General features: G+C 48.1%; 3 protein-coding genes across 4 annotated transcripts; 1 reads left to right on the top strand and 2 right to left on the bottom strand.

Annotated features, from left to right (window-relative positions):
- Positions 1–720: 720 nt before the first annotated feature.
- On the bottom strand, positions 721–3,351 carry epdr1 (ependymin related 1). The gene is made up of 3 exons (XM_076022254.1): positions 2,917–3,351; positions 1,962–2,170; positions 721–1,409 (listed from the first exon to the last, which is right to left on the bottom strand). The coding sequence occupies exons 1-3, from the start codon at positions 3,159–3,161 to the stop codon at positions 1,216–1,218; spliced, it is 648 nt and encodes a 215-aa protein (XP_075878369.1). The 5' UTR covers positions 3,162–3,351; the 3' UTR covers positions 721–1,215.
- A 511-nt stretch (positions 3,352–3,862) lies between these two features.
- nol7 (nucleolar protein 7) lies at positions 3,863–6,257 on the top strand. The gene is made up of 7 exons (XM_076022253.1): positions 3,863–4,072; positions 4,485–4,545; positions 4,772–4,827; positions 4,906–4,986; positions 5,099–5,220; positions 5,602–5,679; positions 5,844–6,257. The coding sequence occupies exons 1-7, from the start codon at positions 3,888–3,890 to the stop codon at positions 5,912–5,914; spliced, it is 654 nt and encodes a 217-aa protein (XP_075878368.1). The 5' UTR covers positions 3,863–3,887; the 3' UTR covers positions 5,915–6,257.
- Positions 6,258–6,676: 419 nt separating this feature from the next.
- Positions 6,677–19,802, bottom strand: ranbp9 (RAN binding protein 9). 2 transcript variants are annotated; one of them, XM_076022251.1, is made up of 14 exons: positions 19,133–19,802; positions 16,406–16,517; positions 15,392–15,444; positions 13,635–13,802; positions 13,495–13,517; positions 12,328–12,512; positions 11,567–11,679; positions 11,307–11,415; positions 10,787–10,938; positions 10,460–10,679; positions 10,089–10,210; positions 9,846–9,997; positions 9,658–9,769; positions 6,677–9,285 (listed from the first exon to the last, which is right to left on the bottom strand). In XM_076022251.1, the coding sequence occupies exons 1-14, from the start codon at positions 19,347–19,349 to the stop codon at positions 9,155–9,157; spliced, it is 1,869 nt and encodes a 622-aa protein (XP_075878366.1). In that variant the 5' UTR covers positions 19,350–19,802; the 3' UTR covers positions 6,677–9,154. The 2 variants fall into 2 exon arrangements, with proteins under 2 accessions (XP_075878366.1, XP_075878367.1); XM_076022252.1 differs by having other exon boundaries at positions 10,526–10,679; positions 19,133–19,796.
- Positions 19,803–20,748: the final 946 nt, after the last annotated feature.

Genomic DNA, 20,748 nt, shown 5'->3' with positions numbered 1-20,748 from the left:
TTTTCGTGCTAATTTTTTTCTGCCCTGTATTTCTTCGGTCAGATAATATAACTGTAGATTTTTACATGCTATTTTAATCAACCGTCACCAATATTAGCGTATACACGTATTATAAAATATTACAAATATTGTGAAGGCAAAGACGAAAGCATGAAATGTATTATATTTGTCACTTTAGGCTTCGGCTCTAATGTGTTCAAAGTAAAAGTGACGTCATCGGGTTTTCTTTTTTCACCGACCAAAAGCTGGCGGCTGCTGGCACTTTATCAGTTTATTTTAGACAGTTTATCCTTTTCACCACCAGCTGCAGGACTTTACGTCCTCCTGAAAACAGGAGGTCGGTCACCCTATTTATTTCCTTTTATGTCCTTTTAATCTCCAGTTATTTTCTGTATTTTTAAGGGTCTATAATATTCTTTTTTGACGAATCAATTCCTAAAGGCAGGAAAACAATTCACACAAAATTAATAGATCAATAGAATATTGTGTAAATGTAATCCCGAGGCTTTCCTGAAAACAAGCATTTAAAAAAAGTAAACCTCTTCATGTTTCATATGAAGAGACTGAACCCTTGTGGTTAGAAGAATATCTGCACTTAACTGACAGGTAAACCATGGACAATTATGAGCATTTAAATGACACTTTATTTAATCAAGACAACTGATGTGAAAGAATACACACAATAAACTATCACAGACAGAAGACAGACCCAAAAGAAGATTAGTTTGTAGATTGTCTACATGTACTTATTTATTAAGTATATTTAAGATACAGACACATTAAAATAATGTGTGAGCCAAGTTAAGGTGGTCTGGACTCTGGAGAGACGCTGTAAAAAGGACAGAACATCTGCTCTGTGGTCAGGGACCACTCCCAGCCACCTGAGCCACAGATTTGCTCTGTCACACTTAGACCCTTTCTGCAGGCAGCTGCAATAAACACAAAAAAAAAATGTCTAATGTGTGAACCTTAATCCAGATCTCCAACACAGCAGCATTTAACAAAAATATCGAGCAGTTTCATGGGTGAGGTTCGTGGCGCAGACAACTTCCTGCTAACACTCCTCTCAGCTGATTCTAATGTTCAACAGGTAGAACGAAGTACGCCAGTCAACAAAACTCGAGCCTTTAGTGTTAATTGTGTGTGTGAACTAGTGTGAGTGCACAAGGGCTGATTTCAGACTGGGGTCAGTATTGGCGTCGAAGCAGGAAGGCCTCAGCAGTGGAACTCTGCCATCCTCCTGGGTTTGGCTGACTGGCAGGTGCTGGGAGGGGTGAAGACCTCTGGGTCGCTGATGCCCAGCTGGAGGTTGAAGAAGCGTGTGGAGGTGGTGACGCTGCTGTTCCTGGTGTAGGTCTCCTGCACCGGGTAGCAGTCCTTCAGCGTGTAGATGCCCACCCAAGTCTCATCTGGTAGGAACAACGAGGAGATGCACAGAGAAGAAGTGGAGTTTTAGGTCTACCAACAACTAATGTTTTTTCAGAAGTTGGAATTTGGGGCTATGAGTGAATTGAGGTTCCACTGACTTCTCAAGATTTTTTTATTCAAGAGATTTGAGATCTTTTATTGTCATTATGCAAGCATAACTAAATAGAAAAATATAGTTAAGTTAGTAAAAAAAATATATATGTAAAAGATAGAGACCTATATCAAAACACCTATATCAAGAGACTTAAATAAAATAATTCTCAGTGTGACATTGCGGATTAAAAGCATTCTGACTTCAAACTTGGTAAAATCTAACTTCTAAAGATAACTGAATTCACCGTTAACCTCATCCAACAGGGGTAACCAGCTAACTCCCTCTCTTCCTGTTGTGTTATTCCACTTTAGAGGACTATAGGCAACAGCACTGAAGACTTGAACAAATCGTGCTTGGCAGTCAGAATCATTGAGCTTACCATTTTAAATGGTGCAATGGTGTTTGCTCAAGTAGCTAATGGTCAGCTAAGTGGACTCACGCTTGCGTGCCGGCTTCCTGTCGGACCACTCCTGAACCTCAACGTTGTCTCCGGGGCCTCCAATGATGTACTGGTCCTCGAATGTGGAGTTGGCTGGGATGTCGAAAGGGTCCCAGTCCTCTACCAGAGTGATCTTGGAGCAGTCCTTGGTCTTCTGATCAATCTGAAACAACACCATGCTCTCGTACAAGTAGATGTACTCAAAAAACCTGGACAAGACAGAGAGGGAACATCAGGTGTGTGACATTTATTCATCCTCTGGATTTATTTCACTTGTACATCAGGTAAAGAGAACAAGTTTGGAAAGGGGAAGGCTTTCCAAGGTTAGTTCAAGGTTTAACAAATGACCAGCTGGTATTGGACCACCAGAGTGCTTTGCAACTTCAGACTTTAGTCCCAGCACAGAGTCGATGTTGGTTTATTGTTGCATCACAGCTAAACTCACAAATATTCCTGCTGGACTTTTAAGGTCAGTGGCAAGAGAACAATCTGGAAGCAACGAACGAACCGCACTCTGTTTAGAGCTCCTCTCTAAACAGAAGGAACCCGACCACATCCATATGGGCAACAGATGTATATATGTGACATGTTCAAAGTTGTAATTTTAATAATAATAATAATAATAATAATAATAATAATAATAATAATAATAATAATATGCATTAACATCCAATTATCTAAAATGATAAAGCATGAAGCACATGTGTCAACTTGACAACGTGGCAGAAGAGCTAAAACGCTGTACAGGCTGAAGTATGGTGGTCCCGTTCATTTATGATTTTTTTGGATTATTATTTTATTTTTTTAAGTTGTAAACAATGTTTTTCAAACCTCATCACGCAATTAATGTGCCTTTTGCGCAACTACCATTACATGTTTTTATATTCGCAACATAGGAAATTTGCTCTTAACTATGAGCGAGCCAATTAAAGCAGCAGCGGAGTGGGCAACGTACTTCTGACACGGGGTGTGTTTCTTGTGCTGCTGCAGGACACGCATCCTCCGGTTGAGGCCGTCGTAGGAGACGGCCGCTCGGTTGTTTCTGCCGGTGCCGTGGTCGTATACGACCCACCTCCCCTCCCACTGCACTGGGGCGTCGCAGGGCCCGGTAGCCGTCGGAGAGCCGAGTCCGGGGAGGCCGAGGGCAGTCGCCCCAACAGCGGCCAGGAGTACAAACAGCAGAAGGTGCATGTTGACCATAGAACCTCACAGAGTCCCGTTAGCCGACAAAGCGGACTGCACCTGCTGCCGCTGATGCTTCTGCTACTGCTGGCCTGTGCCGTTAAACCAGATAGGAACTGTTTCCGTAGCAAATTACAAAATAAGATTCAACATTCTTCAAGGAAAACCAAAACAAAAGAGTGTAAATTAATTGATACATACACTTTGAAAACGAATATACCTGAACGTTACGCCAGGCAATTCAATAGTAATGTGAGCATAATATAAATAATCATACCCGTAGATCTTCTAAACCTTTTTCCTTGAGAAAATCAATCACTCCAACAAAGATTTATTCAAAAGATTTTTGGTGTAATGTTAATGTAATAACTGCGTGTGTTTGTTTCTGTCTTTCTGGAGGAGATTAAAAAAAACAAAAAACAAAAACAACAATAACTACAAAATAGGGTCCTGCTTATTTCCCTGCTATTATTCTGAAATCTCCTACGCACACAATAGAGTGATCCAACTAGCTAGCTTGATTCTTGTTTGTGAATCGTCATAAGCAAAACAACGTCAAGCCAAGAACACTCGCATCTTTCATTGGGGCTAAATCAAGAAAATTAAATTTAAACAAATTAACTTCATGCATATTTGAAAAGTCAAAACTGAATAAACGCATTTTTCCATTTTATTTATTTATTTATTTTTTACATCGCAGAGTACCGGTCGGCGCGACGTGATGACGTCACACAGCTCTCCAACATGGCGAAAAGGCAGCGTGGGAAAGCAGCCTCGAAGGCAAAGCCATCCGAAACCGTCATACGGGCGGAACTGTTGGGCCCATGTCTCTCCTCCAGCGACGACGAGGCGCCAGATGAGGTGACGTTCGAAGACTCCAAGGCTGCGGCTCTGCAGAGCATCAAACTGGCCCTGGACTCGGCCAAAAGGTAGCTAGCTTGTTAGCAGCGCACCAGGCTCCATTCAAAACAACACGTCTTTGGGACTGTGAGCAGAGTAACTTCTTCGCGAAGGCTTTGACGTTGTATTTTTTGTGGTCGCCCTTGATATTGGTGTGATTGCGGCCCGCTCGGTGGCCCTGATCAGGTCAAAACGCAATTTAATCGACTGCGACAGACGAGTGCAGGGGAGATCAGGGATAACACAGCCAAGAGCTGCTTTCGGCGAGGGAGCACCAATATAAACACGTTGACGCAAACTGACTGTTTCAGCCAGTCCGCGGTTCAAGCCGTAGCTTTGCTTCACTTCTCCCTAAACATCAGTCAAATAAGTGGATGAACAGCCCTGTACATGTTTGTGTGTTTTCCCTGAAGTCAACCGTGTGTTTCTGGACTTTCCCAGGGAAAAGGAAGAGCTGAAGGAGAAGAGGAGAAAGAGACAAGAGAGATTCCAGGAACAGAAGGTTGGTTCAACTGCTTCCTGTGACTTCAACCAGATCCCAGTAGCCTCCAGTATTTCAGTATTTCTCAGTTTAATGAAGACAAAAGCTTTTCTGCTGTATCACTGCAATTCCATTGTCAGGCTAACGTCCATATCTTGTCCATAACATTGCTGATGGCTCTGATGGATGTTTTTAATTCACTGAAAAGTCAATGGAACTAAAAAAAAAAAAAAATTGTTTCTACTAGAAACGGAAACTCCTATCAGATGAAGTGCTGCAGGAAATTGACTCGGCTCCTCCAGAGTAAGTGCGCTGGCTTCGGCTTCTGCAAATCTTTGGTCTCCAGCAGAGTGAAAAAGTCAACCTGTTTAATTTTGAAAGGGTGCAAGAAAAGACTGAGGAGGGAGTGAGCAAGGCAAAAGACAAAAGCCAGAGCAAGAAGCAGCTGCTGCGGAAACGCAAGTGTGTAAAACAGAATCTTCCCATTTCCTGCCTATTCCCTCCCTGCCGTCCTCTAAGCAGAGGCTGGCGTGTATTTGCTGCAGGTCCATGTGATTGTTCCCTTTCATTTCAGACTCGATAAAAAATACACAGTGACTGTGGTGAGGAAGGACAGCTTGGCTTCCATCCAGCAAAAGGCAGCAGAAGCCTTCATCCAGTCCCAACTGTACGGGCCAGGAAGTCACAGGACGACAAGTAAGAAGGAGCCAATTGGGCACGAGTATCGGAAGGAGGGGTGGAAGGGGGGCGTGACCTCCTGGGTTAACCTAACATCAGGGTGACGGGGGCAATGGAAACCAGCCAACACCTACAGTCAGTTTCTAGTCCTGTTTTGTCTGTGTGGAAGAAACGGTAGCATAAATGAGCTGTACTGCAACCTGCCAGCAGGGGGCAAACAGGTGCCACAGATGGAATACTTGGGGGTTAAACAATGTCACTGACAAATGAACTCTGCTGACAGGGTGGGAAGCTTTAATTATTGCCCCAGCAACGCAGGACAACTTCCAGTGGAGAGACGACGGCAGCGTTTTGTCCTTCAGTCCAACCTGCTCATGGATTCTGTGCATCTCCCCTCAGATAACGAGCTGCTGTCCCTCCAGAACAAAAGTGGCCGGATCAAGAGTGCAGCGGTGCAGTTTGTCAAGGCCAACTGGGGTGCGTAGACTAAAGTAGCTCTTCACCTGCCTGCACTCATTAAACCAGAGCACCTCTCAGTGTTGGGTTGATTGCAACTGTGAGAATTTCGATTCACAGAAATCCAGCATCAATCCATCATCATCATCTTCGCTCACTCTCACCCCTCCTCTCTCTCCCTGCAGCCAGTAAAGAAAAAGCCAAAGCGACCAAAATAAAGAAGAAGTGGATCCACAAGCAGAAGCTCCAGTCCTGATGGTCCCCAGACCGCAGCTGCTCCTCCTCCTCACGACTCGTCACACCAACTGGGACCGGAGACGGAGGCAGACTTCCACTTCCTGTTAGGTCACCGAGGTTTTGAGGCGAGTGGAGGAGCTTGTGGCAGCCGGGCAGCAGACCAGACTGCCGGGCGTGAAGGACGTCAGCTGCAGGGGTTTGGGTCTCTTCTCCAGTCTGACAAGAGCTCAAGACACTCAACAGCAGATTCTCTTCAGTGAACACCAGCACCTGGTCTGCTGCAGGTCAGACGGGACTATTTTCTCTACACCGAACTCTGAGGTGATGTTTGGTCCATCAGTGTTTCTCTGCTGGTGATGCGTCTAGAACACCGTCCTGACTTGCCGCTGACAACCTGTCCTAGATCTTCAACTTCATCTGTACTGATTAGACACAACAGGAGAAGAAATATCTAAGATTTTTGACCTATTTTGCCTTTCTAAATGTTTTTCTTCCTAAATAAAATATTGTATATGTGAAGCGTAAATTTCTGTCGCCTATTTTTATTTTTTTTTATTCATTTTATTCAATACCCCCCACTCAGTCTACCTTCTAGACTGTATGGCAAATTTCAAATCTTCACTATTTCGAGGGAAAGGAAGAAAGCAATAAGTCAGATTTTAGCGAAGTTGTCTTTTTGGACAATAAACGGATGATTTTAAACACCACTGAGCTGGAACGAACCGACTGCAGGTTAGGTGCTCTTCTGACCAGACGTCACGCAGCATCCAGACACGTGGCAACTTATTTGTCATTTTTAATATAAATCTTTTCACCCGCACATAAATTGCACCTTTTTTCTTCTTTTTTTTTATCTCCAAATGGACACACAGTCAGCAGAGGACAACTTACTGTTTGACATCTTTCCTTATACACTGAACTGGCTAAAAAAAAAAAAAGAAAAAAAACCCCGAATAAAATAGGAGACATCAAACTGGATCTTACCACCACTTTACTATGGCATGCATAGGTTTCAGACCTTACTCAGAAATAGACAACAGACACTTTGTCTAAGAAGTTTTCTAAACGATGCCGTGACTGTTTTCGATCAGCGGGAGAGTGAGGGGAGAAATAAAGGAAACCAAAACCAAAAATAAGAAAATCTTGGCTCCACCATCGGAAAAAAACTCCAGACCCTGGAAACAAAGTGTGACGTCGCCCCTTGAAAAATATTTGGTTCTTAGTTTCGTATTTGCAACTTTTGATGACGTATGACTGGTCTGGCGTTCCCGTCCTCGCTGACGCAGTCGAGAAGGCTGCGAACCCTGAGGAACCTCGTCTCAGCCGCAGGGTGGACGCTGTCGGCTCGACGGCTTCTCGCAGCTGAGCTGGACGTCAACAGCACACCTGGCAGCGCGTTGGCGTGTCTGACAGCAGCCAGCCACAACCACTGGCAAACTGCGCCAGTGCTCACGAGCCGAGAGAAGCCTGACCATCAACTGAGCCATCAGGCTAGCTAGCATCACTAACTGCTATTTCAACAGCGCTTGTCCGCAAGCAGCCTTCCATGGAACTTGATATTTTGCAACGCTCGCACTCTGTGGGAAACATTTCCTAAATAATACTTTTTAATAATTTCCATAAGAAAAAAAAAAAAGAACCAAACTTCAAAATTTACACTTTGACCACAACAAGCAAACGACAACAACGCTGTAGCTGCAGTTCTGCTGTTGCCTTCCAAGTAGAAATTCAAGGTTGAAAAGCCCGACGCTGTAACACACAAAATGAATTAAAAAACAAACAAACAAAGCCAAATTGTAATGGAAGACCAGGGGGGTCTGGATGGACATTCCTCTCCTGAAGTGAGGAGGAGGAGGAGGAACAGGGGGTTGATTGGCTCCTGAGCGTTTTGGGGGCGGTGGGTTTAGCATCATAGACCATCCGATAGTGAGAGAGTGAGAAGAACAGCAGCAGTGGAGCCGAGGGCTCAGACAGAGAGGACCGGCAGCGGCCGCATCGCGGCTCCCACAAACTTCACAGCAGCAGGAACCTTTCAGTCCCCCCCAGTTCGAAAATAATCGTCAGAACTCACACGGATGAACGACTTTCAGTCTCAGCACAGTGTTCTGTTCTGCTGGTGTCGCTCTGGTGATTCTAGTCCACTTGGTTCAATTCACACACACTGCTCATCGGTGGAATTGGGACCTTTATTTATTCATTTATTTATTTATTTATTTATTTAAAGTTGTGGGGATTTTTGCTCTTGCCGACGCTCAACGAATATACTGTGAATGCAAGTAGCAAATCATTAATATGATGATAATTAGAATTAGAATAATAACAATAATAATAATAATAATAATAACAATAAGTCATCTGTACCATGCCATGTAAACCTGGGGGGAACGAAAAACAAAACAAAAAAAAAGAGCCAGGTGACCGCCCCCCCCCCCTGTCCCCCTCCCTTGGCAGGTGAAGAACACAAAGCGAAAGAAGGTTAAAAACGGGGAAGGATGAGTCGAGGTCGTGCTCCCTTTTCGGCTTCTTCAAAGTCCACATGCGCTGCACAAAGCCCCGCCCACGTCCTCCAGTCGCGCAGGAGGGAGGAGTCAGTGCAGGGAGGGCGAGTGGGTGGGTGGGATCTCCGGGGGCGACCAATAGACTAAGGTCCCGCCTCCCGGTTAGGTTCAGTTTCCTGTTTGCTCGCAGTCACACACGCCGTTGGAGGGCGACGGCCGTCAACTTTGCCAATCGGCCCTGCGGGACGCCCCCCGGTGGACGAGAGTGAGTATCGGCAGGAGAGTTCGGCTCCCCTCCCCCAGTGTTTTCAAATCGGCTACGGTTGGCTGCCCCCACCGCCCCCCCCCTCAACTGTCTGTCAGAGTGACGCAGATGCCTCAGGGGGCCTGCAGGTGGCGCATTTTCAAGGACCAACCGAGAAGGAGGCTTATGTTCGGAACTGCAATGGAGCGGGGTGTGTGTGTGTGTGTGTGTGTGTGTGTGTGTGTGTGTGTGTGTGGAACTGCTCAGGAGGGTCTCCTGATCTTCAGCCGTGTTTGAAAAACATGGGGGGAGGGTGTGTGTGGGGGGGTTTCAACAGGAAGTCAGGGACAGGAAGTCAGGGGGTCTACAGCTCGTCTGCTGGAGTCACTCCTGGGCAGGTCCTCAGTTTGTGAATATGTGTGTGTATGTGCGTGCGCGCGCGTGTGTGTGTGTGTGTGTGTGTGTGTGTGTGTGTGTGTGTGTGCGTGCGTGCGTGCGTGTGTGCGTGCACCAAGGGCTAGTGCAGGTAATCGTCTACAGAGGCGAAGGCGCAGGAGCCGCTGCCAGTCCGTGCCATGATGGTGAGACACTGGGCCGCCTGGCCGACAGCCTGGGCGAGCGGAGGCTGCTTGGGCAGGTTGTGAGTCTCTGCAGGGGACAAAGACCAAGGAGGAGTGAGGGACTCGTTCACAACAAAAGACAAACAAACAAAGAAAGCAAAACAGCAGGAAGGCCTCGCCTCTGCTCAGTTTGTTGAAGTGACAGCGAAACAGCACCCCCTGGAGTCTAAAGCCCAAAATGCGGTGACCACCCCCCCATGTCAATGGACGTGATCTCCGCGGCGATGGCCCGCGGATCTTTTTACGTTATCTGTTCTGGCCCCCCATTGAAAAAAGTTTGGGCACCCCTGCTGTATCTGTTCACAGGCTTCACCTCTTCCGTCTTCCCCAGCGGGGTCGCCTGCTTCGGCAACAGAGAACAGAGATTGTGATTGGTGCCGCGGGGCAGACTCGGACCTACCTAGTATTGCACTGTTGAGGGTGGAGCAGACGGGCTCCCTCTGGATGGCGTCCAGCTGGTAACCCACGGGGCTGCTCCAGGGGTCCGAGTAAGCCAGCAGGCTGAAGGCGTCCTGCGGAGAAAGCACAGGCGTCAAGGCGCCGGACATCGGAAATCGCCGTCGCTGAGAACTTTGACCCGCTCGTTACCTTCAGCATCTTCTTATTGGCCGAGTTCTTGCCGCACTCGCGGCGGAGGTGTTCGCTCATGCTCTGCAGCTCCCTGCCGAAGTGGATCATCCTCTCGATGGCCGCCTGGCTGCCGCCGCACAGCTGCCTCTTGGCCTGGACCGACTCCACCTCTGCCGAGCCAAAAGCAGCCGGGCTGAGTCTCGTCTCGCCGCAGACGCAAAGGGAAGCAACACTGCCGCTGCTGCTGCTGCTGCTACTCACCCATGTCGGCGTCGCAGTTGTCGGGCTCGCCGGCGTGCTTGGAGCTGCCGTTGAGGAAGCCGTTGGAGGAGGATTCCGTCACTCCGTTGGTGAAGTGGTCCACTTCCATGTCCACGTCGCTGCTGTGTGAAGGAGACGCAGCAGCAGCGTTAGTCAGGGGGGCAGCTCGCGGTGTGTGTGTGTGTGACGACAAGTCTGGACTAAACTCTTGGTTTCACCCTCTTTGAGTTAAGATGGTGCACTAGGAGCTCCGTCTCTTCTCTCCCTGCACTTCCTGGACTTCATTTAGAGGGCAGAGCTCCTCTTCTTCTCAAATTAAAAATAAATAAGCCATGTGCCTTTAAATGTACTTGCAACTTATAGTAACACACAAAACAATATTTTTGCAGGTCATTTGTAGAACAATGTCTCTTCCTCCACTGCAGGTCTTCGGGTACCTGGTTACTGGCTGCTGACTGCGGCTCCCGTTGAGGCTGACGTCTGAGGTGGGGAGGGCGGGGCCAGAGCCGGGGGGGCTGGGCTTGTGACTGTGAGGGGAGGAGCTGTGGCTCTTGGTGGAGGCCACGCCATTACAGCAGTTGCTGTCGAACCCTAAAGACAAAGAAACAGCCACAAACGGCCGTAAGCGCACTGGAGACGGACAGGTGTGGAGCCGGCTGGGTGGGCGGGGCGTGCAGGGCTGGGTTGGCGGGGCGTACCTGGCAGGTAGGGCTGGGAGCCGCTGGTTTTGTGGCTGGGGCTGAAGGGGCGGGGCGAGCCGGGGTAACTGTCCTGAGACTTTGGGCTGCGGCCTCCCAGACACCTGACCTCGCTGTCCGTCCCGTTCACCATCTCGATGAACTGCCTCACCCTGGACCAGAGGACAAGAGGACAACGGCTTTGAGGGGTCGAGGAGCACAGCGACGACACAAGCAACAAGCAACTGGAGTAGCAAACACTCCAGACAGGTTTAAAACGCTGCAAGTCTTGCCAGTAGTTGGCGCCACAGTGAAATATTTGACTCTCCTTGTCTTTCTGTGCAACTACCAGAGAGAAAAAAAATGCTTCAATCTCAACTCGTCATCACAACTCAGTGAGAAAACCTGCTTCCAGCTGCGTTACACTGGGTGAATCATTCATTCAGTCAGTCGGCTCTTCTTCAAACTTGGGATTTGCCATCACAACTGTCTGACTGTGGTGTAAATGGTGAGAAGGAGGCTGTGGTGGATGGTGACTGACTTGAGCATGAAGAGCAGGTCTGGGTTCCTCTCCAGGAGGTTGGGGTAGAGCTGCTGGGTGGTTTCGATGGCCTCGCCCATCCTGCCCGACAGCACCAGCTTCTGGATCTCTGCGGGTCACGGCACACAGCGTCAGTGCCAACACAACACCGACAGAAACGTCAGCGCTCCGTTTTACAGCACCCGTGGCCACTCCAATGTCGTGGAGGTTGGTAAAAGGAGAGGAAACCAACTTCAGGTCAAGATCGGGGAGCAACTCACTCTGTCGGTTCTTGATGGAGGCCAGCTCCTCCTGCACGGCCTGGTCCGTGGATTTGGCGAAGGCTTCGGCGGTGGCACAGTAGCTGTGGTGCACCAGGTAGGAGGCCACCATCCTGGCAGGAGAAGGGCAGAGTCACAGAGTCACAGAGTCAACGCTCAACTTCCTTCTCACTTAAAACAAAACTTCTGTTGCAGTTCAACAACCGTCTTCTGAACCGCAGTTGCAAACTTTCATTTTGGTATCACAGGGCTGAACTGTGGAACAGCTTCAGCCTTCAAAGTGAAACATGCTCAACATTATTTGCATTCCAAAAAAGCAGAAACAAAAGTTTATAGATTTTTAATACATCTGTGTTTTTTTTCACTATTATTCAAAAATATTTCTTTGCAAAATTCAATTCAATAGATATATTAGCTTAAAATAAACATTTCCAAGCGAATCATTTTATTCAGTGTACGGTGCTAAGATAGTTTTGTAAAACATTGGCCCCTTTTTCAGAGGGGGCAGTCACTTCTAAAACCTTCTGGTTCTGCGCATCTTTTCTAAACTTGTTTTCCACTGTTTTGTGCAGTTTTGTTTGCGTTTCATCTTAATTGGGTTCTTTTTTTAAAACATCATAAAAATTAAATTTTGTACTCGTAAAAAACAAAAGCGCAACAAGCGTGAAGCAAATTGCATTAGACCATTAAACCCAACGGCCGACTGTGTTGGAAGTGTGGGAGTGAGAGCAGCAGCAGCAGCAGCAGCAGCAGCAGCTTACTTCTGGATCATGGACTGCCACTCGCCCTCGCGCTCCCCGATGGGGAAGCGGTCGATCTGCGACTGGATCTTTGTCCTCCACTCGCGCATGTAGTCCTCGATGTCGAACACAAAGGGGTGCTGGCCAAAGTTGGCGTCCACCACCTCGCCGGGCGTCTGCAGGCCCACGGTGGGGTACAGATTGGGCTGCAGGGGGGGGGGGGTCAAGAGGTCACAGAAACTGGGGTTACTGGCAGGGAAAAACAGCGGCCACAAGGTGAAGGTGGCCTGCAGTGGAGCCTTCGAAGCGCTGCGGCGCAGAACATTGTCAAGGCGACAGAGCAGATGGAATCGACACAGTGCGAGGACCTGCTGATCACAGCTCACAGCAGCCAGCCCCACAAGGTGTGTGTGTGTGTGTGTGTGTGTGTGTGTGTGTGTGTGTGTGTGTGTGTGTGTGTGTGTGTGTGTGTCGCCTCTGTCACGGTTTAATGAGCAGGAACGTCAGCTGCTCCGAGGTGACGCACTCCGGCTCTGGGCACTCCGGCAACATGAATGTGTGGCCGGGCGCCAGGCCTGTTCTGCAGCTCAATGGATTATTGTTGTGGCTAAGACTCTTATTCTCTTCTCCCGTGAAAAAAAACCCGGGAGCGAGAGGGCGGGAGGCAGGGGAGGACACATTTCCAAGCATCTCTCCGCCGCCTGGGTACGGTTGATTCACGCAGACGTGAGCGGCTCGGTGCACAGCGGTGCGAGTGTTTTTGTCGGAGCTGCAAGAGCCAGGTGACGAGGCGGTCTCGTCGGGCCTCGGACAGAATCTCCGCTCGCCCAGCAACCATATAGGAAAGAAAAAAAACTGGTCCGACCTTGGCAAGAAAGCGGACGCGTTAGCCTTGAATGTGAAAGACAGACCCCTCCTCTACCACCTAAGCACAGTCCAGGCTTCCATCTCATACCACAGATCCAGATTTCCCAGATGGACGTGTGGAATAATTCCAGTTCCATCTGCTGTGTCTGGTTACATTTACATGCTCAGCTCAAGTTTTTTTTTTTTTTTTTAAAGCCTTCAGCAGAATTCCCAGCGGCAAAGACAGAGGAAAACATCTTTGGTGTGATCCCCCCCTTCCACCCATATAAATGATCAAAATGCTTCTTTACACCAGAGTGGCTGGACGAGGTGAAGACTTACCGGGAGGTCAGTGAAGGCGATACCTGAGGAGAGAGAAACAGAGAAACGGAGTGCGTCAGTGTCGCCACCCACGTCAACGCCACCCAAGGGCAAAAAACAAAAACAAAAAAAAACAAACAAACACACAAACGCCTCCCTACCCAGGCTGTGGCCATTCTTGGTGTAGAAGCAGGTGTTGTTGATGAGGTTGACGCAGCAGCCAATCACGTCGCCCGTCGTGAACGTGGGTCCGTACGGCTGGCCGGTACCGGAGGAGCAGAAGGAGTGGCCGTCGTCTCCATGGTAACCGTACGAGTGCTTGTCCCAACCTGGAGGGAGCAACGCGTCACAGTGAGACACTGAGCAGTGGCTGAAGCCACGAGTGAGCGGAGAGCAGAGCAGCAACACTGGAGCGCAGACATAACAATAACAATAATAACAATAATAATGATAATGATCTTCTTCTGTCTTTTGCAGGGTGTAAACACAGAGCAACACTGCCACCCTCAGCGCTCAGTACCGCACTGCAGCTACAAATGAGCATATAGCCAGAGTGTGATTTTAGCATTCATCAATTCGCGATAACAACAACGAGACACAACGTTTCAATTTACGCATCAACGAATTTATGTTGCCGACGTACTCGATTACGCCGACCAATCGTTGCAGCCCTAGTTTTGAGTAGTGGTTTGACTGCTTGCAGGTCAGCACAGTCATGGATGTTAAGTTGGGAGTGGGTTCCAGAGGGTTGTGGGGGGGGCAGCAACAGAGAAGGCACGGCCCCTCCAGGTTTTCTACTTGGTCTTGCTGAACTTTATTGAAAGAAAATTAAAGGCATTCACCTCTGCAGCCACTCTGCACCGTACTCATTATTTCCCATAACAATCTGTTGCAATTTGGTTTTCACTGCAGGTCGCCGAGGGCCTCATCTTATCTCTGCTCCACCCAGCAGGACCCCCTCGCTGGGGAGGAGGAGCCTCCTGATAACCTCCAGCCTCAACACGCAGCCAGCAGCAGCCGTCACACTGGCTGGACTTCCTCCTCTGGGTCATTTAGGAGCCTCATCTGTGGCACTCAGCCGACCTTTTTCGCAGGAACTGCTTTTATTTTTTGTTTCAGCTGTTTTTCCTGACTGCTGCCAGACAGCGTTTTACTGGTGACGCCGTCGTCCTGGTTTCTCCAGAACACTTGATGATCTCAAGACGATCGCTCAGATTCACCCTGCATAGAATCCTCATCATACCGAGAACAGTTATGGAAGACGGCGGCCCATTGATTTCAGTGGAGTTGACCCCTGGGCGCATGTGCCATCTTGGGATTGGCTTCCGGGTGACCTCCACATCATGCGGCCCATAGAGCATGTGCAGTGGTGTCACTTCCCGCAATTCATCTGTGACTCCCATGATGCATTGCAACAAGGCCAGACAGCGCATGGCGTCACGCGGTGAATGAACTCTTTTCGGGGGGGATTTTCTGGCCATTAGAAATGTTTTAGACTCATCACTTAACAACACAACAATAGAATCATGTGCTATAAACCGCCTTACGGTCAACCCTTTTACAGGCACTGATCTTTGTATTGGCGTCTATGGGAAAAATGCTTTTTGGACTGAATGAGATTTTTGGCTGCAGTACCTCAACTAGCCACTGGATGGGGAAAATAATTGCCCACGCTGCCTTATTGGAAATGCAGTATCCAGTTATTATAATGAACGTATGGCTGTTGCCAGGTTAACTATTGCTCTATACTTTCACTGGACTTCCTCTACATTTCACAGCCATGTCGCCTATACTGCCACCTAGTGACAAAACCACTCGAGAGAAACACACGTTTCAGTTTAACGCAGCACGTGGAAGACGAACAAACAAAGAACTGTGGACACGCACGCACGTACGCACGCACGCACAGCGGTCTTACCTGGAAGTCTGTTCATGTTGACGCCCTGAGCTGAGAGGCCGATGCCCATGTACCTGTGGGACGGACAGGAGACACTTTGATTGGATAGAAAGGCGCCAGAGAAAGCAAACAGCTACTGGAGCAACGTCGTGGGTGCCTCCAAACAGGTGAACGTTTCCGCTGGTGCCGAACCCGACGCCAGCAACTGGAGCGTCACACAGACTGGAGGCTGTAATGTTTTTAACCTTGTTGATGCTTCAGACCAGGAGTCACCAACCCTGAACCTGGGAGCAACTTCATGGGTCCTGAGTCATATGAAGGGAACCCAGTTTGCTACACTCATCTGAAGTAACGCATTTTCTCAGATATGTTATTATTGATACTGATCATAGATAATGTTAATAGATAGCTAATAGATGGGTTTCAGCAGACCGCCGCAACCCTGAGTGCAGGGTGAAGTGGGCATTGAAAATGGCTAGATGGACTTAAAGCAGCTCGCGGTAACTTGAGCTCGCTACCAGTTTGCTACGAAACGTTCAACACTTTTATTATAAACTTGCGCAGTGCAGTTACAGCCGGCATCCCCCCCACCCCTCTTGCTGCCGAGGCGGCACCGTTGATCCTATTAATCGTTTATCTACCGCTTTACTGAGTATGGAATCATCATTTTATGGTGGAGAAGTTACATTGAGCTGCTTTAACGAGGTTGGACACAACTGAATTTTACATGCAGCTCAACGAGTCAAGCTATTTTTAGAACAGGCCTGTGGGCGACTGGTGGTCTTCGGGGGCGACCCCACGTTGGTGACCCCTGCATCTCGACAGTGTCAAGCAGGCCGAGCAAACCTGTTAGGTGCACCCACGCATGTCAGGTTACATCAGTGCCCACTGTTTCGGTGAAGTGTTGAGTCCCGCCAGTGTGTGTGTGCGTGCGTGCGTGCGTGCGTGCGTGCGTGCGTGCGTGCGTGCGTGCGTGTGTGTGTGTGTGTGTCTGTGTGTCTGTGTGTGAGAGAGAGTGTGTGTGTGTTTGCCTACCCGTCTCGGCCTTTGCTGATGATCTTCACCTCGAAGTAGTAAACCCCGCAGGCTGCTGGGATTGGGTGGGTGGCCCGCACTGACGCCGCATCCTTGGGGGTTTTACCGTGACCTTCAGTTTGGCAGGAAGGACACACACAGACACACACACAGACAACTTCAGGGGAAGAACAATTGACAATCAGCTCGCGTGCGTTCAGCATTATGTGCAACAGACTCTCCAATAGCGTTCCACTGTATGTTGGGTAAAGGCTGCGTTGATGCAGCAGTTAGTCGACCTCGCCCGCGGAAAACTGATAAAACTGATAATCCAACTAATTTCTCACTGAACTGAACAGTGAGCCGCCGGTCAGCTGGCTCTAACGGGTCAGCGTGTCGCGACAACAGATTCAGGTCGTCCACGCGATTTCTGGGGGAACAGCTGACACACATTCCACAAGTTCGGCCCCCTCGAGCACAAAATTTCCAGTAAGAGCAACGAAGGACGGTCGAGACAATGCGATTGGTCTGCAGGGACTGACTCCACCCATTCCAGCTATCACTCATCTATTTCCTGACCGTCCGCTTGGTGTAAACAGGTCAAGTTCAGGACACTCTAAGCTAAAACAACAGGCAGACTGTCAGTTTGAGCCTTCTAGCGGGACAACGTGCGTCTATTGTCCTGCCACAACGAGGAGCAGGTGTCACACGGTGTCTTCTGCTGCTGAATTCACTTTAAATTCCAGTCAGAAGGAGCCCAGCTCCACCGCCACTCAGTCACATGAGACCACTGTGCTCATCTACCTCTGACTGGTCAGCATGTCCTTAACGCGAGGAGGAAACATCGCCACCTGCTGTTTAATGACGTGCGCCTCACAGCCTGCTGGGTCTGGTTGAGGTCATTTTAACCCAACGCTAGTGCGTGCATGTGTGTTTTGTGAATGGAACACTCAGACTTCCGGTACTTTTTATGGGGCCACTTTAACTGATGGGTCATTGAAAGTACCCCCCCTCCTCCCCCCGAACCCTCTCTCAACAGCACTGTTACCAACAATGCTGACAAGTCGCCAAACTCGCTTTTCCTCTTAAAACTGGAACAACTTGAATGTGACAACACTCCTCCTTCCCAATTCTGATTTCAAAGGCAAATGTAACTGGAAGTCAGAAGAGCCAGAGGTGTGTGGACTCACGAAGCCCAACTCAACAACTATGAAAAACCTCAAACCCCCAACAACAAACACTCTGAAGACAAGAAAACAGGTCTGTCCAATCAGACGCCAACACACACACGTCAAGGCCGGTCTATTACAGTAGAGACCCAGCACAGCCACACTAACCAGAGAGTCACAATAGAAAAATTAAATCATACTTTATCAAACATACTTATCAGAAACATGCAGCATGTATGCTAATGCCAAAAGTCTGCTTTGGGACTTTTGTGTGTCGGCATTTCATGAAGCCAAATCACACTGTTGCTGTATGGATGATGATAATGTGTGTTGGATCGCAACTGTCCACATTGTATAGCTGGATGTTTTTGTTTTCCTCAAAACTTTATGAACCTTGTTTTTTTCTTTTCTTTATTATTGTTTAGCACACAAATTGGTAGTAATATATAAATATATATATATATATAATCTGTGCTACTGCTGTTAATTGTATTTATTGTTTGTGTATTATCATAATAATACGTTTGTGAATATATGTGCGGTGACTGTTGTTTTATTTAACTTGACCTGAAGAAAAAAAAAAGCAATTTGCAGCCATCAAGTCAAGGTTTTGTTCCATTAAATTAAATGATCGATTACAACGTCCCCGGCTACTGTCAGGGTTGAGACCCTGAAGACTTGACAATCAAATCCAGTTCTGCCAGCATAGCCTCCTAAGACTAAAAAAAAAAATGTTTGTCTCCAGTGAAAATAACACAACATCGACATGCGTTCAACACTGAAATGAAGGCGAATGTTTTCAAGTTAGAGAGCGAGAACATTCTAGCAGCTCGGGGGGAAGAGGAGTGTCGAGGGCTTGTCACAGGCTCGAACACACCCAGAGTAGTCGAAGCCTCTTTAAGGCCATTACCTGAAAACAAATGATCTGTTTGAAGTTTCGTGAGGCCTCCAGCTTCTCTACGTCTCAGAATTAAACCCTCGGTAGTAGATGTATGTGGCCAACTATACAACGGATCGTCGGGGTATAGTGGTGGGGGGGGGATAGTGATATTTAACACATCTGTTATTGGGTTATACAATAATGCTACTTGGGCCAACCAAGAAGGGCTGTCTAGCTCAAGATTGGTGGGACTGACGTAAAAATGGTGCCTAGTGAAACTAGCATCGAGTTCGAGCCAAGCACATGAACTACTTTGTCCAGATGCTAGTCCCCCAATAAACTAAATCGCTGTAGTTTTCTAGAGATACATCTGCATTTTCTGTCCTGCGGGGCTACGCGGTGGCAGCTCACAAAACTGCCAGACTGGATAACACGGTAGCAGGCGAGCTAACGAGCTAGCGGGTCAATTTTGGCTCTTAATATAACTCGCCAGCTGGTCGGGTTGCAAGATGTCCTCTGCCTTGTTGTGCCGATGAAGCTATTAGCCTAGCCTACTTTGTTTTTAGCCACAACAGCAGCAGTAGTAGCAGGCTTTGATGTGCTGCTTCAGGGGCTAAGCTAACTTAGCCTTAGCGAGCTTCGACGTTAGCACTCGGCCAGCAAAGTGCAAGAAACCCATGTGTACACTTTGTGTCATACCTTTATAGTGTACGCGAAGATTGTTTTGGGAGAGTCCGATGTAGCTGAACTTGTCCTTCGGGCTCCAGGAGCGGGGAAGCGGCGTCTCATTTTCGTTGATTGCTGGATAGAGCCGTCGGAGTCTCTGGTTGAGCTCCTTTTCCTGCTCGTTCAAAATGGGGTCTCCGTGGACAACAACCGACATCAGAAAGCCACAGCCTGACGACTGTCCAGACATGGCTTCGACGCGATTTTGAATATGTTGGCTTGTCAGCAACAAGCCAGAGCCGATGGTGTCCGTCAGTGTTGAGTTTTGACGGGGCGAGCAAAGCTAGCTAGCAGGCTAAGCTAACTGGCTTGGCTGTCCGCTGAGAGGCATCCAGCGCAGCTGAGCCCAGGAACTAGCCTGGCTAGGGAGTTCAGCTCGGCCAGCAAAAGCAAAGCGATCGGCGAAAGGATTCAGGCTGACATTCGCCGCCGCAAAAACCACGAAATCAGACAGAAGAAGCCGTCTTCCCTCCGCGCAGGGCAGCTTCAAATGACGAAGAGAAAAGAGAGGGAGAGAACGACGGGGCCAGTTGTTGAGAGCAAAGTCACAACTAACGTCAAGCTAGACGAAGCCACAAAGTATAATGAGCTCAGCTAGCCTTGATCTTTTGTTTGTTGTCGGAGCGTTATCCGCCGATCTGATTGGCTGAGGGCAGCCCCACTTACTTCCTATGGGGATGTGAGATACAGTACACAGAACGATACAGTACACACACGACCAGTGAGTGAGTGAGTGAGTGTGTGTGTGTGTGTGTGTGTGTGTGTGTGTGTGTGTGTGTGTGTGTGTGTGTGTTTTAAGGCAAGACAACAACTCCTCAGAAGGTTTGAAGGCAGGCACCGTCTGAGTCATCATCATCATCATCATCATCATCATCATCATCATCAGTATTCCGTCTTCATCACCCATTCTCAAGTTTCACAGACAACAACTTTTAAACACACACACACACACACACACACACACACACACACACATTAATATATATATGTGTGTGCATTTATATACACACACAGACAAATACATATTTGATTTTGTTCTATTTTTTTCAGTTTCAACAAATAATTTTGACTCTAATATGTTTGCCTAGAATTTGAAAAGGCTCCAAAAGTGTTGCTCGTATATGCAGGCTACGTTACGATAAACTCCGGTACAATATATTCCCACATATGGTGTATAAAATGAAGCTCTGCTGCCTGGACACCAACAGGAAGGTTCCGGGCCTGTCACTCTCATCATGACATTTTTTTTTTACAGCATTATTTTCGTGCCATTTTAAGCTAAAATGTCTGCAATTGTTTTTTTTTTTTTCTCTCCGGCGTTTTTCTTCAGGATTCTCCTGCTGCTTTTTTATGTACTGTTAATCTTTTGAGCTGCTCTTTCAAACTGGTCACTCTTCCGGTTTCTTTGTGAGCGCCACAGTGACGTCACACCTCTCTCTGCCCTCTGATTAAAGAGTCAATGACGACCTGATTGATGAAACTGATGAGCTGCCAGAGCGGTGGGGGAGGGAAGATATCCGCCACAGCGCCATCTGGTGGCCCGGGTCTGAAACGGCTTTTATTGTATAACTCTTCAAAGAAACCCTAGG

This window comes from Nelusetta ayraudi, unplaced genomic scaffold (assembly GCF_046127955.1).
Source record: "Nelusetta ayraudi isolate G7.1 ecotype Tasmania unplaced genomic scaffold, CSIRO-AGI_Nayr_v1 ptg000011l, whole genome shotgun sequence".
Classification (NCBI taxonomy): Eukaryota; Metazoa; Chordata; class Actinopteri; order Tetraodontiformes; family Monacanthidae; genus Nelusetta; species Nelusetta ayraudi.
This window is presented reverse-complemented; position numbering and strand designations above follow the sequence as displayed.